We start from the raw sequence: 16,616 nt of genomic DNA on the forward strand, positions 1-16,616 counted from the left end.
TAACCTACTTTCTTACTATCACCAGCATGACTCGAGTCATCGAGGTCTCTCACTGGGGTAATATTGCTGTGGAAGAAAATGTGGACTTGAAGCACACAGGGGCTGTGCTTAAGGGACCTTTTTCACGCTATGATTACCAGAGGCAACCCGATAGTGGTATATCCTCCATCCGTTCTTTTAAGGTATGGAGTTTTAAGCTTGGACGTTGGTAGAAACTATGACTTTATCATTTGTTCTTTCATTTACTTTTTGAAAGTAGCTAAATATGGGCAGTTGTTTAAGATTAATTGAGGTTTAAGTGGTTGGGTGACAGGGTTAGAACCAAGAGGAAGAATCTTTTTTTTTTTTTTTTTTACTGAGGTGGAAGCAGATGTTTTAAACTACAGAAAGTTTGACTGAATTGAGTATTCTTGCTGGCAGAATGACATGCGGATGACAGCATCTGTGTGGGATAAAGTGATAATAGGAGACCACAGGACTTGTTTTTCTAACTTAAGGAAGGAAGATTCCCTTTTCAGGATGAGTCCTGAATTCCCACAAGAACTGGGGCAATGTCGTAGACACTGTAGTTTTTCCCAGCCTGTAGCCAGTGCTGAGCTCAAAGAAAAGATTTAGTAAATCTTTGTTGAAAGAATAAATGAGCCCTAGCTGTTTGTCTCAGTGGATAGAGCGTTGGCCTGTGGACTAAAGGTCCCCACCTTGATTCCTGTCAAGGGCACATGCCTGGGTTGTGAGCTTGACCCCCAGTAGGGTCATGCAGGAGGCAGCCAATCAGTGATTCTCTCTCATCATTGATGTTTCTGTCTCTTTCTCCCTCTCCCTTCATCTCTGAAATCAATTAAAAAAATGTGTATATGTATATGTAAATAGGCAGAGGCAATATTTACCTCTGTATAAGAAAATATATATACATATACAAGAAAAATTTTACTAGTCACATGCGTATAAAAAATGCCCTCATTTATATAACTAGGTCATGTTTTTTTTAAAGAAAATTTAAATAGAAAAAAGAAAAACATAATACTACCCTTCATAATTAAAATTGCTGACATTTTAATATTTTTTTACACTCTTTTGAAAAAAACCAATTGATCATACTTTATACATAGTTTTATCTTTTCGTCTTATAAATAAAAAAAGTAATTGAGCCCTGACCGGTTTGGCTCAGTGGATAGAGCGTCGGCCTGCGGACTCAAGGGTCCCAGGTTCGATTCCAGTCAAGGGCATGTACCTTGGTTGCGGGCACATCCCCAGTAGGGAGTGTGCAGGAGGCAGCTGATCGATGTTTCTCTCTCATTGATGTTTCTAACTCTCTATCCCTCTCCCTTCCTCTCTGTAAGAAATCAATAAAATATATTAAAAAAAAAAAGTAATTGATCATATTTTATATATAGTTTTATCTTTTTTGCCTTACAAATGAAATCTTATAAGCATTTTCATGTACTTATATATTACAGAAGGGTTCGCTGTATGAAAAATATATTACATTTTCTCCCCTTGATTATCAAAATATGCTTCCAGGTTTGGAAGCTACAATAAAGAATGTAATGTGGAGAAAACCTTTCTATAACCTTGCCTGTCTCCCAGTTATTTGATGTAATTTCTTCCATCTTTAGTTTCCCTGTGTAAAATAACATTCAGATGTTTTTACCTTTGTTCTGTCTAGGTAATTATTATTCTCTTTATTATCTACTTATAGAAGAATTTGACTATTGACTTTTTTAGAAGTAGATTTGATATCGAGACATTTTGAAGCCGTGGGGGAAAAGTTAGCCTCTAGATCAGTGATGGCGAACCTTTTGAGCTCGGCGTGTCAGCATTTTGAAAAACCCTAACTTAACTCTGGTGCCGTGTCACATATAGAAATTTATTGATATTTGCAACCATAGTAAAACAAAGACATATTTTTGATATTTATATATTTAAATGCCATTTAACAGAAAAATCAACCAAAAAAATGAGTTCGCGTGTCACCTCTGACACGTGTGTCGTAGGTTCGCCACCACTGCTCTAGATTGTTTATAGTTTGGGGACTATTTTAATTGAGTAGTACTGGGATGAAGATTTTGGTGCAGAAAGTATTTCTCTATTTAGGATTAATTCCTCTGAAAAATGTATGTTCATTCTCTTGCAGACCATTCTTCCCGCTGCTGCCCAGGATGTTTATTACCGGGATGAGATTGGCAATGTTTCCACCAGCCACCTCCTTGTTTTAGACGACTCTGTAGAGATGGAAATCCGGCCTCGTTTCCCTCTTTTTGGAGGGTGGAAGACCCATTACATCGTTGGTTACAACCTCCCAAGCTATGAGTACCTCTATAATTTGGGTCAGTCTTAGTAAGGGAGTGGAGAATGGAGAGCCATCTTTTTCTTTAATTTCTTGCAGTTATTATTACTATTATTTCACAATTGCCAGTCCTTCTAGATGGGGAGAAAGAATATTTTCTTATCATTCTTAAAAAGGCTGAGATATTATGCCAGGCCGGCGTGGCTCAGTGGGGGTTGAATCTTTGGCATTTTCTCTTGAATCTTTTCTTCATTTAAAACTTTTCTTCTTGCCAAAGCTGGTTTGGCTCAGTGGATAGAGCGTCGGCCTGCAGACTGAAGGGTCCTGGGTTCTATTTTGGTCAAGGACACGTGCCAGGCTCATCCCCAGCCGGGGGCGTGCAGGAGGCAGCCAATCAATGATTCTTTCTCATTGATGTTTCTATCTCTCTCTCTCTCCCCCTTCCTCTCTGAAATCAATAAAAATACATTAAAAAATAAAAAATAAAACTTCTTTTTACTTTTTATCATAAGGCATTATCTGTTTATTCATTCACATTCCTTCTCGGTTAGCCTTCATTTATAAAATGATTTTTTTCTTTTATTTCTAATTTTTTTCCTGAGTTGTGAAACTTTTCTGAATTTCTGTAAGTCTGATTCATATATTTTTTTATAACTTGTGTCATTTTCATAATCTTTAGCTTGTTTGAAATAGTAGGAACAAATTTGATTGGTTTTGTGGGCATGTCTTCTGGTTTGCTTTCATTTCCTCTAGGGATTTTTTTTTTTGTAACTTAAAAAATTATTTTTAATTATAGTTGACAAGTTTTTAAAATATAACTTAATACAAAAGGGGGAGTCTGATACTTTTCTGTTGCTCATTTTTAATGTGAACTTTTAGGAGGAATAATTATAATTGCCCAATTCTCTGTTGTTTAGTGTAATATTAAAAAATACGGTGGCTTGCTTTCTGAGCTTTCTCTGGCTTTGTTTTCCTGTAGCTCTGTTGTCCCCATTATGCTTGCTTTTGGTTCTACTCCAGCAGTTTTTCATCCGTGTAGGGTACTGCCCTGGCAGGGGAGCTCTGGTGGGCTTTTCAAAGTGCTCAGGGACTAGACTGCTCTAGACTTACAGATCTTCTGCCGCCCGTTTTACTTACCCACTGTGCAGGGTGTAAGACTCTTGAGTTTTAGTTGTCTTCTCCAGCTGGCCTGCCGTACTCTCAAGTGAACACTATTGTCTATCAGGGGCTCTTCTTTCCTCAGGTCTATCAGTTACCCAGTTGCTTCCTTCTGCTTTATCATTTACAGGCCCTAATAATGTGTAGGTCGTGTGGCTGTTGGTGTTTTGTGGGCTACACCCCCTTGTATTTTGGGGTTTGTAGAGATGCCATGTTACCTAGTTTTGTTGTGAATATGGTCCATGGGTTTTTTACTTTGTTATCTAGTTGCTCTGTCTTTATGTGGAAATTGGGGAAAACCCCAAATCTATGCTGCTACCACCACCTCTGTCTTCCAGAGTCTCCTAGTGCATTAACTTCAGATAGCATCTTTACTCCTCTGTGTAAGATGGGAGTGTACTCCCCTTTTCCCCTGTCCTATTTTCTTAGTTTTTCACATCATTGCCTGTGTTTGCTTGATCCTTCAGGTGACCAGTATGCATTGAAAATGAGGTTTGTGGACCACGTGTTTGATGAGCAAGTGATAGATTCTCTGACTGTGAAGATCATCTTGCCCGAAGGAGCCAGGTGAGTGTGACTGTTCCTTTCCTCTGTTCCCATTTCTGTGGTGGTGCCCTTGGTTACTCAAAGCAAATCTGTGTGGAGGAGGCACAGAGTAAGTGCTCAGTATATAGTTTTTAAAATATATATATATTTTTTTATTGATTTCAAAGAGGAAGGGAGAGGAAGAGAGAGAGAGAGAGACATCAAGGATCATTGATTGGCTGCCTCCTGCACGTCCCACACTGGGGATTGAGTCCACAACCCAGGCATGTGCCTGGGAATCGAACTGTGACCTCCTCGTTCATAGGCCAATGCTCAACCACTGAGCCACGCTGGCCGGTTGTCAGTATATATCTTTGACAGAAGCCTGTAGGGACCTTTTGACTGGAGTTTAAGTGGAAAAGTTAGATTCAGATGAGGGAACAAGATTTATTTATGAAATATTCCTCAAACACTGCTTTTGTGTGACAGGAGCAGTCTCCAAAGTCACCTTAGCAGGCCACAATGATGGCCTGAATCTGATGGGATGATCTGCAATAGGAAATAATTCAAAGTCAGGACAGTCAGGCAGCCCTTGTGCTGTGTTAATAGAATGAAGAAGAGCCCTGGCTTGTTTGGCTCAGTGGATAGAGCATCAGTCTGCAGACTGAAGGGTCCTAAGTTTGATTCTCGTCAAGGGCACATGCCCGGGTTGCAGGCTCGATCCCCAGTAGGGGGTGTGCAGGATGCAGCCGATTGATGATTCTTTCTCATTAATATTTCTCTCTCTCCTTCTCCCTTCCTCTCTGAAATCAATAAAGATATATTAAAAAGAAAAAAAAAAAGAATGAAGAAGGGTATGGGTTCCATAGACCAGGTTCAAAAAGGTGGGCACAGGAGGGAGAGGAGAGGATCTCAGATGGTGTATTAGCGTTCCATGGTTACAAGGTGTAGGAGCTGTCTTTGGTCAATTTAAGCAGAAAGGAGTGGACTTGGAAGAATACTGGATATCCTAAAATGACAGCATAGGCTGAGGAAAGCCAGAGCCAGAGTATCTCCAGGACTCCAGTTGGCTAAAACTGATGGACACACACAGGGGCACCTGCCCTTGGCGTGAGCAACAAATACCTTTTTGTAGGCTTTTTGTCATTTTACTCTTGATTCATTTTAAAGGGAAACATCTACTTGGCCTCCTTGGGTTATTTGTCTACTCTGATCACCAGAAGGAGAGGCACCTTGATTGTTCTTCCTGTGGAAGACATTCAGTTGGGGAATGGGTAGTTCTTCCAAGTAAAACTAGAGTGCTGTTGACTAGGAGAAGGGAGAATGAGTGTGTGTAGGCAAAAGCAGGACATGTCCAACTATGCCCTGTAACAAATTTCCAGTCTGTGAAGAGACAGACCATTTGGAGTAACTTTTCAGGAGCCTCTTCAAGTCCCTGAGAGGCTCTTGTTGGGTAGAATGCACACAGTTCTGTGATCTCTGTGATTCCAAGGGGTGGGCCAGTAGTGGTGAGCCCTTATGAGTGCAGGTTGCAGGGAGATAGACAGTTGTTGCCTTAGCAGAAGAATGGTCTCATAGTCAGGACTTTCTGGCAGTGGGTCAGCTGCCTCAGGTGGTCAGGTGTTCCTGGTGCTGGTAGGGGAGCAGAGTGGAGTGTGAACTTAGTGACCCTGAAAGGCCCCCTGGATTGAGCCTTGGAATTTTCTAACCCTAAATAAACCTAGTTGGTCAGTGCAGTTTGTCTGAGGCTATATTATATTCCCATCTGCCTCCAGGAACATCCAAGTTGACAGTCCCTATGAAATCAGCCGTGCCCCAGATGAGCTGCACTACACCTACCTGGACACATTTGGCCGCCCTGTGATTGTTGCCTACAAAAAAAATCTGGTAGAACAGCACATTCAGGACATTGTGGTACGTGACTCCACACTTCTGTCTCCTATGCCTCCGTTCACAGAGAATGGGTGCTGGGGGCCAGGTCTTGCCTATCTTTCCCTCCTCAGGCTGGAGTGGTTTGAACATAGCATCCTCTGTGGGTAGGGCTGGGCAGGTGGGGTGTGGGGCACCCTGGATGATTGTTGGCTTGGTGAAGCCCCTTTTGGCTCCCAGGTTTCTGAGTCCGTGTAGGCCTGTCACAACCCATCTTCTTGGTTCTCCCCCCCAGGTGCACTATACATTCAACAAGGTGCTCATGCTGCAGGAGCCCCTGCTGGTAGTGGCTGCTTTCTACATCTTGTTCTTCACAGTCATCATCTATGTCAGATTGGATTTTTCTATCACAAAGGTACCCTTGTGTCTTTCTTCTTGTCAGTTTGTCATTTTGCACCCTTGATAATGTGTTTCACTAGCTTTACTGAGCATTAGTCATCACAGTATACCAATGTAGCACCTTGTAGCCCAGAAGATTCTCTGCTGCCTGTGGCTTCTGCTAATCCTTTCTGTAAAGATAACCTTGTTTTTGTTGCTGTGATCATGGAGCACGCACAGGTTGCTAATGGTGAATGAGTACTGTGGGATCAGGGCAGCGGACACAGTGTGTACTTTTAAGGGCCCAAAAGGCTACCCTGAGTAGGTGAGGTGCAGAAAAGGTGGGCAGGGCACTCAGCCAGCGGGAACAGTCTGTGGGACAGAAGAGAGGGCTCACGGGGACTTGTGGGTAGCAGTAGTATAAAAGTAAGCAAAAAAGTTGATCCAGCTGGTTCCATAAACCAGTAAGGCTGCCCAAGGCTCAAGGTGGTGCAGTTGGGATAGTTGCTAACAAACTTTGTCATGCAGAAGGGTTGAGTCTAGGTTTTATTATGAAATAGCCCTATCTTTTTTTAAAAAATATATTTTATTGATTTTTTACAGAGAGGAAGGGAGAGGGATAGAGAGTTAGAAACATCGATGAGAGAGAAACATCGATCAGCTGCCTCCTGCACAGCCCCTACTGGGGATGTGCCCGCAACCCAGATACATGCCCTTGACCGGAATCGAACCTGGGACATTTCAGTCCGCAGGCCGACGCTCTATCCACTGAGCCAAACCGGTCTCGGCAACCCTATCTTTTAAGCTATCAAAATTGCTTTTGTTTTATTGATTAAAAAAATTTTACATTTATAGAAACATTACAAGAAAGATAAAAATAACTCTGTACTGGTATACTCATCACCTAGACATAGCAGTTAACATTTGACCTCTATACATCATTATTTTTCTGAACCATTTGAGAAGTTTGCAGACATTTGTGCTCCTTTACTGTTGAATACTTAAGCGTGTATGCAACCTGAGAGCAAGGGTATTCTCTTACATAACCACGATGCAATGATCAAATTCAGGAAATGTAATTCAGTTCATGTCCAAATGCTGCTGACTATCCCAGTGATAACTTTTATAACAATTATTTTTCATATTCCAGAATCCAATTCAGGATCATGCAGCTCATTTAGTTATCAGAGCTCCCTAGTCTCTCTCTTTTTTTAAAAAAATATATTTTATTGATTTTTTTTACAGAGAGGAAGGGAGAGGGATAGTTAGAAACGTTGATCAGCTACCTCCTGCACACCCCCTACTGGGGATGTGCCTGCAACCAAGGTACATGCCCTTGACCGGAATCGAACCTGGGACCCTTCAGTCCGCAGGCCAACCCTCTATCCACTGAGCCAAACCGGTTTCAGCACCCCTAGTATCTTTTAATCTGGCACAGTTCCTCAGCCTTTCTTTGTCTTTAATGACCTTGACATATTTGAAGTTTAGAGACCTTTTGAAGTTTGTAGACTGTCCTTAGTTTACATTTACCTTATGTTTCTTCCTGATTAAATTCAGATTACGCATTTTTGGCAAGAACACTATATAGTGATGCTGCATTTGTAGTGTGTCACATCAGGAGTTCCTAGTGTTGGTGATATTAACTCTTTTTTTGAATATATTTTTATTGATTTCAGAGAGGAAGGGAGGGCGGGGGGAGAGAGAGAAACATCAGTGATGAGAGAGAATCATTGATTGGCTGCCTCCTGCACACCCCCTACTGGGGATCATGCTTGCAACCAGGGCATGTGCCCTTGACCAGAATCAAACCTGGGACCCTTCAGTCCACAGGCGGACGCTTTATCCACAGAGCCAAACTGGCTAGGGCTCCATTGATTTTTGGAGAGAGTGGGAGGGGGAGATATAGAGACAGAAACATCGATGTGAGAGAGACACATTGATTGGTTGCTTCCTGTATGCACCTGACCAGAGGGCCAGGGATTGAGCCTGCAACCGAGGTATGTGTGTCCTGGGCCAGAATCTAACCTGGGACCCTTCAGTCCACGGGCTGACACTCTATCCACTGAGCCAAACCAGTTAGTGCTCCCTTGAAGTATTTTAAGGAGAGACATATTGGACATCCTGGAATCTTGCCCTTACCTGAGCTGAGATTTCTCTCTCCTCAGCACCTTATGTCTTTCATGGTGCACTCTGGCATTAGTATATCTGTTTGTCTGCCCTGGTGGACTTTGAAGTGAACATCTGTTTCATGTTCATGTCCCCAGTCTTTCCCATTGCTGAACTGGCCCAGATTCAGTGTTAGTACAAGTTTGATTCTCTGACTTCCCAAGAAGATGGCTTTTTTTGTTTGCACAGCTGGTAGTGGGTGATGTTTGGAGGTGAAGGTTGGAGTGGGTTCAGGCCTGGTTTCGTCTTATACTGTCTCTCCTCCAGGATCCGGCTGCGGAAGCCAGGATGAAGGTGGCTTGCATCACAGAGCAGGTCTTGACCCTGGTCAATAAGAGACTAGGTCTCTACCGTCACTTTGACGAGACTGTCAATAGGTATAAGCAGTCCCGGGATGTGTCCACCCTCAACAGTGGCAAGAAGAGCCTGGAGACGGAACACAAAGCCTTGACCAGTGAGATTGCACTGCTGCAGTCCAGGCTGAAGACGGAGGGCTCTGACCTGTGCGATAAGGTAGGTGTCTGTCACTGCTGTCGCTTGGCTCGTTGCTTGCCATATCCCATCTTCGAGGGTTGCACCCCACTATCTAGACTAGAGCATCATATAGCTGCTCTGTCTGGGTCAGCCACCAGGCAGCTCTTGCTCACCGCTGGCTTGTGGTGTGATACTGCACCCAGTGGCATTGTGTCTATCCTTGTGGTGGAACAGAAAGTTTGGGTGTCTTGGATCTGGGCTGGGTGTGGGGAAAACTCTCCTAGATTATATAGCCTGTCTGTCCTCACAGCTGGTACTGACAGCAGCTGCTTCCTCCTTGGAAGCCAGTCTGAACCACGTGAGAAGAACCAGACTTAGAAGAGGGGTTAAGTCCAGGCTCTGATTCAGACTTTGTAAACCTAGGCCTGTTATCGCACTCTGTACCTCAGTTGCTGTAAACTGGAATGCTATTAGTATTATCTCATAGTGGTTGTGAGTGTGAAATAAGTTTGACATGCTTGATGTAAAGGGCTGAGAATCCTGCCTAGGACATGCTGTGTGAGTTCCTGTGACCTATAAATGAGGAGGGGAACCTCCCCTCCCCCTGGAGGTGTCCTTTAGAGTTCCGGACCACAATCTCCATGTGCCACGCCCCAGCATTCTCCTTATCCTGTGCTGTTTTCTTTATAGCAGCTACCATTTTCTAAAACTGTTTATTCGTGTGCTTAAGTATTAATAATCTGTCAGCTTCTTGTAGGGCAGATGCCTTATCTGTCTTTAGTGCTTTTTCCAGAACCTAGAATCATGCCTAGCACTATGGCTCACTAAATATTTGTTGAATGTTGAGTGAATGGGGGTATAAAAGTCCTCAATCTGACATCGATTTGGTGATAACACAGGAGTCATTCAGATCTAATATCACACCCCAGCCAGTGGTCCTTTGCCTATGTGAATTTCTGCACCTAATTTGATAATCAAAGGGAAGAGAATGAATGTTCCTTGAGTACCTACTGTATGCCTGGCACCGCCGTGTTTAAGTGATTTTACATATTTTCCCATTCATTTCTTGCAATCCTCTTCTACAGCTAAGGCCCAGGGATGGTGAAGGGTTTTGTTCACAAGGGTCGGAGCTTGAAGGAACAGGGTTTGTGAGGGGGGTGAGTGGGTTGAGGCTGGTATTTGAAGCCAAGCCTGTCTCCCTTCACAATCAGCCCCTGTGGCCTGGGAGTTCTGGAATCTGTTGGCATGGGAGGTGGTGAGCCTTGCTGAATGAGGGTGAGAGGACCACTCTCAAGCCTTGCCCTGCTCTTGCCTTGGCTAGGTGAGCGAAATGCAGAAACTGGATGCACAGGTCAAGGAGCTGGTGCTGAAGTCGGCAGTGGAAGCTGAGCGGCTGGTGGCTGGCAAGCTCAAGAAAGACACGTATATCGAGAATGAAAAGCTCATCTCAGGAAAGCGACAGGAGCTGGTCACCAAGATTGACCACATCCTGGATGCTCTGTAGGCTCTGCCAGTTGTCTACTGGGTGAGCCCAGGGTGCTGCACTTACGGCAGGTGTGTGTGTGTGTGTGTGTGGGTGGGGGGATGAACGTTGAGGCCAGTGAATGCTGGCATCTGCGTTTTATAAAAGGCCTTCAAGGAAGAGAAGCCAGGCCCTGCCTTAGACAAAACAAAAAGCTTAGTTTTTCCCCCTAAACTGTTCCTTTAAAAAAAATTTAAAAACAAACAACTGAAACCACACACACACACACACACATCAAAACTTAAATTTCATTAAAAATAAAATACCTTTGTGTTTTTGAACAAATAAATTTTCAATATTTGATTGGTTTTGTTTTATTCTGAAGCCTAGGATATTCTTTCAAGCCTGTAAGCTCCTTGTTTTATGCCCTTTTAATTCCTGATGTTGGAGTATTTTGCAAGTGTATGCATGTTTTTTAAAACATGTGTGAACAAAAGAAAATAAAACAGGGACTGTGAAACATTTGTTTTGTCCTGTTGACATCTCTCATAACTTCTTGAGCATAATGCTTTTATCAAGTGCTTTTTATTGATTAAATAATGGACTTACTCCTTAGAGCAAGGGTGTATACAAGTGTAAGTATCTATTTATATATATAAAAGGCAAAGTGACCGACCGAACATATGTCTGACCGACTGACTGGTACATATGACGTGCAATTTGACTTGTGCATATGCGATACATATAAAGCTCTTGCTGGCACCAATCGCATGCATGTTTTAATTTTATAATACTACTAGAGGCCTGATGCACGAAATTTGTGTAAGTGCCTTGGCCCCCACTGCCATGGCGGCCACTTCTGCCGTGGCCCCCGCCCACTACGGCTTTGTCCAGAAGGAAGGACGTCTGGAAGGATGTCTGGTCTAATTAGCATATTATACTTTTACTATTATAGATACTATATATACTATTTTGATGTAATTTTTTGCAGCAACGTAATTACTGCATGAATCTTCTAATCAATTTCCTTTCAATGTGCATGAATCTATGCACCGAGCCACTAGTTGGTTATATATTAGAACAGTGAGGCCATAAAGGTGAAGTGGCCTTCATAAGAACAGTGTGGAGGAAGTGAGGGCTCTGTTCTTGCAGTTTTTGATTATCTATTCTTCATCACATGCTCTATTGGGCACTAAAGAAATGATGATGAACAAAGCAGAATGATTCTTATGGAGGACAGATAGTAAAATGATCAAATACAATTTCATAATTACAAACTGACAAAACCTTGTGAGGAAAGGGGAAAGGGTCCTCTGATGTTATATACTGGACACTTAATCTGCAAAGGAACTGGGGGAAGTTTCATCGAAGGAAGTGACTTTTTTTTTTAATCCTCACCGGAGGATATTTTTCCATTGATTTTTAGAGTGGAAGAGAGGGAAAGACGGAAATATCGATGTGAGAGAAACACATCGAGTGGTTGCCTCCTGCACACGCCTGACCAGGGCCTGGGCTGGGGAGGAGCCTATGACTGAGATACGTGCCCTTGATCTGAATCGAACCTGGACCCTTCGGTCTACAGGCCGACGCTCTATCCACTGAGCCAAACCGGCCAGGGAGGGAAGGGACTTTTGAGTTGAGCTCTGGAGGAGTTACACAGATGGCAGGGGAGGGTGCAGCGGAGAGTGTTCCAGGTAGAGAGCATAGCATGGGCAAAAGCCCTGGGGCAGCCTGGGGCTTGGCATGAAGTTGAATGCAGAGAGTCAGGTGGACAGGGTACAACCAAGGGCTGCAGAGGAAAAGTATAGAACAGGGTAAGGCTGTATACGTTTGTTAAAGCTTTTGGCTTTATCCTCAAAGGAAGGGAAGACGGACGAGTGTGTGAGAGACATGCTTAGATTTATATTTCGGGCTGAGAATGAACTACTGAAGGCTGGAGGATGTGGGGGAAAACCTGAGAGCCTCTTGTAATCTAGGCAAAAGGTGATGGCTTGGGCAAGGGTGGTGATGTGCCAATGTGGATGGATTTGAGAGATTTACTGGTAGATGGGCAATGAGCAGTGCTAGAGGAGTGCCATGCTTTCTCCCACTCTTCTCTGGTATATACACCTCGTCTTCACCTAGTTAATTCCTATGCATCCTTCAGGTAACAGTTTAAAGCTTCTGTCTCATGGGAGCCTTCTCGGACCTCTCAGACTCAATCAAATCCTATTGTACCCTCTTGTTCTGTCTCCACATCATACTGCACAGTTAGAATGTGTGATTAATGGACTAGCTCTGATAGTGCCGAGTTTTGTCTGGTATGCTTACCCTTACATTACCAGCTAGATGTTAAGATCAGTGTATTACACATAGTAGGTGGCTTACTGAATGAATGAATAGCTTAAATATTGGTGTGGTGGGTTGAGGGATGATTGTGCCATTCATTTAATATGGGAAGATCTGTAAGGCCAGGTTTGAGGAAGATAATGATGAGTGGTTTCAGACATGGTAAGGTGGGTGTTCTAAGGACATCCAAGTGGGAATGTCTATGGGCAGTTGGATATTTAGTCCTGCAGCTCAGAATGGCATGGAAATGATAAATGTGGGGGTCGTTCAGCATGAAGATGGCTGTGGAAATGGTGAAATGGCGGTTGGGGTGGGTGAGGGTGCCTAGGAAGGGTGCTGAGTAAAGTCCTGAACATTAGGACTTTAAAGTATAGTGGCTTCTTGGAGTACACCACTGCACACAAGTTGAGAAAGTGGCCGTTGAGGCAAGAGAAAGGCTTGGACCATGTGGTGTCATGGAAGCCAAGTGGAAAGATGTTTCAAGGAAGAGCAATCATTGCTGCTGTGAGTTTCCAAGCAAAAGTAAGAATGGGAGAGGTCTGTTGGTTTTAGAATGGGTCATTGAAGTCATTCTTTGGTGACTTAGAACTTGGTTGAACGTTAGGAATGGGATTGGCCTGAGGTGAGGCTCCTTTTTTATTTTATTTTATTTATTTTATTTTTTTAAATATGTTTTATTGATTTTTTACAGAGAGGAAGGGAGAGGGAGAGAGAGTTAGAAACATCGATGAGAGAGAAACATCGAGCAGCCGCCTCCCGCACATCCCCCACTGGGGAAGCGCCCGCAACTCAGGCACATGCCCCCGACCGGAATTGAACCCGGGACCCCTCAGTCCGCAGGCCGACGCTCCATCCACTGAGCCAAACCAGGTAGGGCTCCTTTTGAATACTGACTGCATTTCACATCTAGTTGTGAAAGGGATGAGACCAGAGTAGCTATTAGAAGAATGTGCAGCTGAAAATTTTAAGATGGAAGAGATTCGTATTAAATGCTAGTGGGAAAGATTCAGTGGAAAATCGGAGGCGGAACATAGAGGAGAGAAAATGATTGTGGACAACGTGAGGTATGCGGTCAAAAGGACATTGGAAGGACGGGGACTTAGTCTGGGAGAGGACACTCCTTCAGTAGTGGGGCCCTGCAGTCAGGGTCTGCGTGGAAATCCGAATACTGCCTTCCACTGTGACCGTAGGCAAGGCTTTGGGCATCAGTTCCCTCATTTGTAAAACGAAGCAGTGCTATATTAGCTACTTGGTAGGATGGCTTTAAGGATCACATGAGGTAATAAGTATAAAGTGGCATATTGCAACTGCTTGTTAAGAATTAGCAAATGTTTCCATTTCCTCTCATTTTATCTCCATTTCTCCAATCAGTTTCTGGCCTGAGCCCGAGTCCTTGGGGTATCCTGTCTTCAAGGGCTGGAAACTGGAGGCTGCACTTGACCAGTGTTTACACGGTGTTCTCCTCGTGGGCCTGGCCCACTCACACCTAGTTTCTGGTGCCCCTAGGTAGGACCAAGCCAGGCTTCCTCCTGTTCCCCCAGAATTGCCCAACTGACTGGCCCAGCAGCCCTGGAGCGCCGCCTCTGCTTCTCTAAGGAACCCCAGGTGCAGCTATGTGCTTTAGGGCTGGGGCCCTGGTCACCCTGGCCAGGTACCACCTCAGCCCATTTGGCCAGTTACTTCACGAGCCTGGAAAAGAAGGAAAAGCTGGCAAGGGTTCATGCTGGTGGCCCACTTGCAGGCCTAGGCAGGGAGCTGCACTGTGCCCTTGTGTGTCTCAACCCCGTGGACACGTCACTGAAGTGAGGCCAAGTGTGCAGGCGCAGATGGCTGCTGGGCTAGAAAAGCAGCGCATGCACGATGCTGCACCTGTGTTAAAGGCAGGATAGGTGCTCTGGCTGTGGCACCACCTAGGGACGCAGGTCTGGGAACTGGGTCTGGGGTCAGTGCGGGAGCTGGGCTGCAGCACAGATGTCTAGTGATGGGGACTTGGGCTCCCGGATTCCCTATGCTGGCTGTGGGCTAGCTGGATGGCACAAAGCCCGTGACTCACCCAGCGCCCTGGGCTGGGGGCTACAGTGAAGCATCCTGCACCCAACTCCGCTCCTCCCGCCCCATCCCCCCCACCCCCCCAGCCTCCTCTCATCCTTAGCTCTGGGTGTAGCATCTTTGGCCATGGGTAATCCTGCACCTCCCTAACCCTTGCTTTCCCTGTGGCAAGCATGGCCTCAGTAACTCCTAGGGTTAGGGTTGAAGTGAGGCCCTGTGTATAAAGCCTTGATCAAGGCTTACCCCCCACCCCAGGCAAAGTGAGGTGTCCTAGATACCTTTCACCTCTTATTTTGTCTCAGACCCAGTCTATCCTATCTGTGGCCCTCACACGGTGTGTGCCTGGAGAGGAGCGCTCCCCCAACCCCCCAGAGTTCCAGAACAATGTTCATACCCCCAGGCCAGACCCATCTGTCCAGCCTTGACCAAGTTGCCTGATCCCAGTGGCCTGACCCCAGCATCCATTATGGCCTCAGCTTTCAGGTGCCCCTACTGCCATAGGTGGTCGTGCAGCAGGCCCCTGTCCTGGAGCAGCTGCCTGCAGCCCTGCTCCTGGCTTTGAACGGGGAAAACACAGCTGAAGAAGGAGGGCTGGGTGTCACTTTTCCTCCTCCATTTGTCTTGGAGGCTGACACGGGAGAAAACCCCAAAGGGCTGAATGCACCCTCACAGTTTCACCACAAGTATCCTGACCGGGCATCTGGTGCCGAGCTGATAGTGCAGGCCCCGGCCGCAGCCCTGCGGAAACCGTGCTGCCAGCAGTTGGGGGCGGCAGGCTCAGACAGGAAACGCCCCCCGACGAACCCCAGGGCCCATGGCCTCGGCACAGGCTTGCTGCCTCGGACCAGGCCTGGCGCCATTTTGAAGTTGGGCTGGATTCTGGGGCTCTGGCCTGGGATCTGGGGACTGGTCTGTTACCTGTCTGCACAGGCTTGGGAAATGCCAGGGAGGGAAGATGGAACCTCCAGACTGGGCTAGCCAAGAACCAGAATGGAGAGCAGCCTCTCCCCTACCTTGGCCACGCCTCCATGGTGCCCCCAACCAAGCCCCTTAAATTCTCAGTTTCCATCCAGTGGTTGGTTCCATATTTACCATAGCAGGCCCTGAACTAAATGCCGGGAACACAGAAATGCACAAAATAGATATCTGGGAAAAGCAGACGGAATAGGGGGCAGACTTAGGAATATTCACAGGGTCTATAGGATTTGCCAGGGGGTGATGATGGGGAGGGAAGAGTCTCGATTCTGGCCCCCTTTTTTGCCTTTCATTCAGGAGATGGAATCCAAAAAGATTTGTTTTAGGATAAGAAAGATAGGAGCCAATTCAAATTGTGTTAGGGAGGGAAAAGGTTACAGATCTAGGTGAGAAGGGGCCAATTGAGAGAGTCCCGTGATGTGATTGACGGCTGAAGGGAGAGATTTCCAGGGTGGTCTCTGAGCAATTGAGCCTGCCTCCCACCAGTACCTGCAGGAAACTGGCAGAGAACTCCACAAGCGTCGCCTCCTGGGCGGCCTTCCCTGTCCTCTGGGGGTTCGTTCCTACCTTACACTATCTGGCACTGCTCTTGGAAGTACAGGGGACGGCTGGCCTCCCCAGAGTGGGAGCTCACGCAGCAGAGTTAGGAGGCAGCGCGTCAGTGCCTGTGATTCATTTAAGAAATACCTTTACCATGTCTCAGGCACTGAGCCTAAGGGCGCCAGGGTTACAGGAAGTGGGACAAAGTCTTGTGTGACTTTTAGAAAGACAAGAAACTAGAAAATAAATTCCTGCAGGTAGTGCTGAATACTATGAAGGAAATAAAATAGGGCGATGTGATCAATGGATTTAGTCTGAAGGGTTGGGGAGACATCCCTGGGAAGAGACAGCTTGGAAGGTGGACAGCACAGCAGGGTTTTGGCTAGAGAGGTGAGCGAATGCTGC

At 45.5% G+C, this 16,616-nt stretch overlaps 1 protein-coding gene across 1 annotated transcript in view; it reads left to right on the forward strand.

Annotated features, from left to right (window-relative positions):
• RPN1 (ribophorin I) overlaps positions 1-10,592 on the forward strand; it is a 23,558-nt gene extending 12,966 nt beyond the window's left edge. The window contains exons 4-10 of the mRNA XM_006763211.2: positions 58-182; positions 2,135-2,327; positions 3,913-4,012; positions 5,746-5,884; positions 6,135-6,254; positions 8,651-8,896; positions 10,179-10,592. Of these exons, the coding sequence (XP_006763274.1) occupies positions 58-182; positions 2,135-2,327; positions 3,913-4,012; positions 5,746-5,884; positions 6,135-6,254; positions 8,651-8,896; positions 10,179-10,361 (1,106 nt within the window). The 3' untranslated portion in view covers positions 10,362-10,592. The remainder of the gene's footprint in view (positions 1-57; positions 183-2,134; positions 2,328-3,912; positions 4,013-5,745; positions 5,885-6,134; positions 6,255-8,650; positions 8,897-10,178) is intronic.
• The last annotated feature ends 6,024 nt before the right edge of the window (positions 10,593-16,616 follow it).

Source organism: Myotis davidii, unplaced genomic scaffold (assembly GCF_000327345.1).
Source record: "Myotis davidii unplaced genomic scaffold, ASM32734v1 scaffold78, whole genome shotgun sequence".
Classification (NCBI taxonomy): domain Eukaryota; kingdom Metazoa; phylum Chordata; class Mammalia; order Chiroptera; family Vespertilionidae; genus Myotis; species Myotis davidii.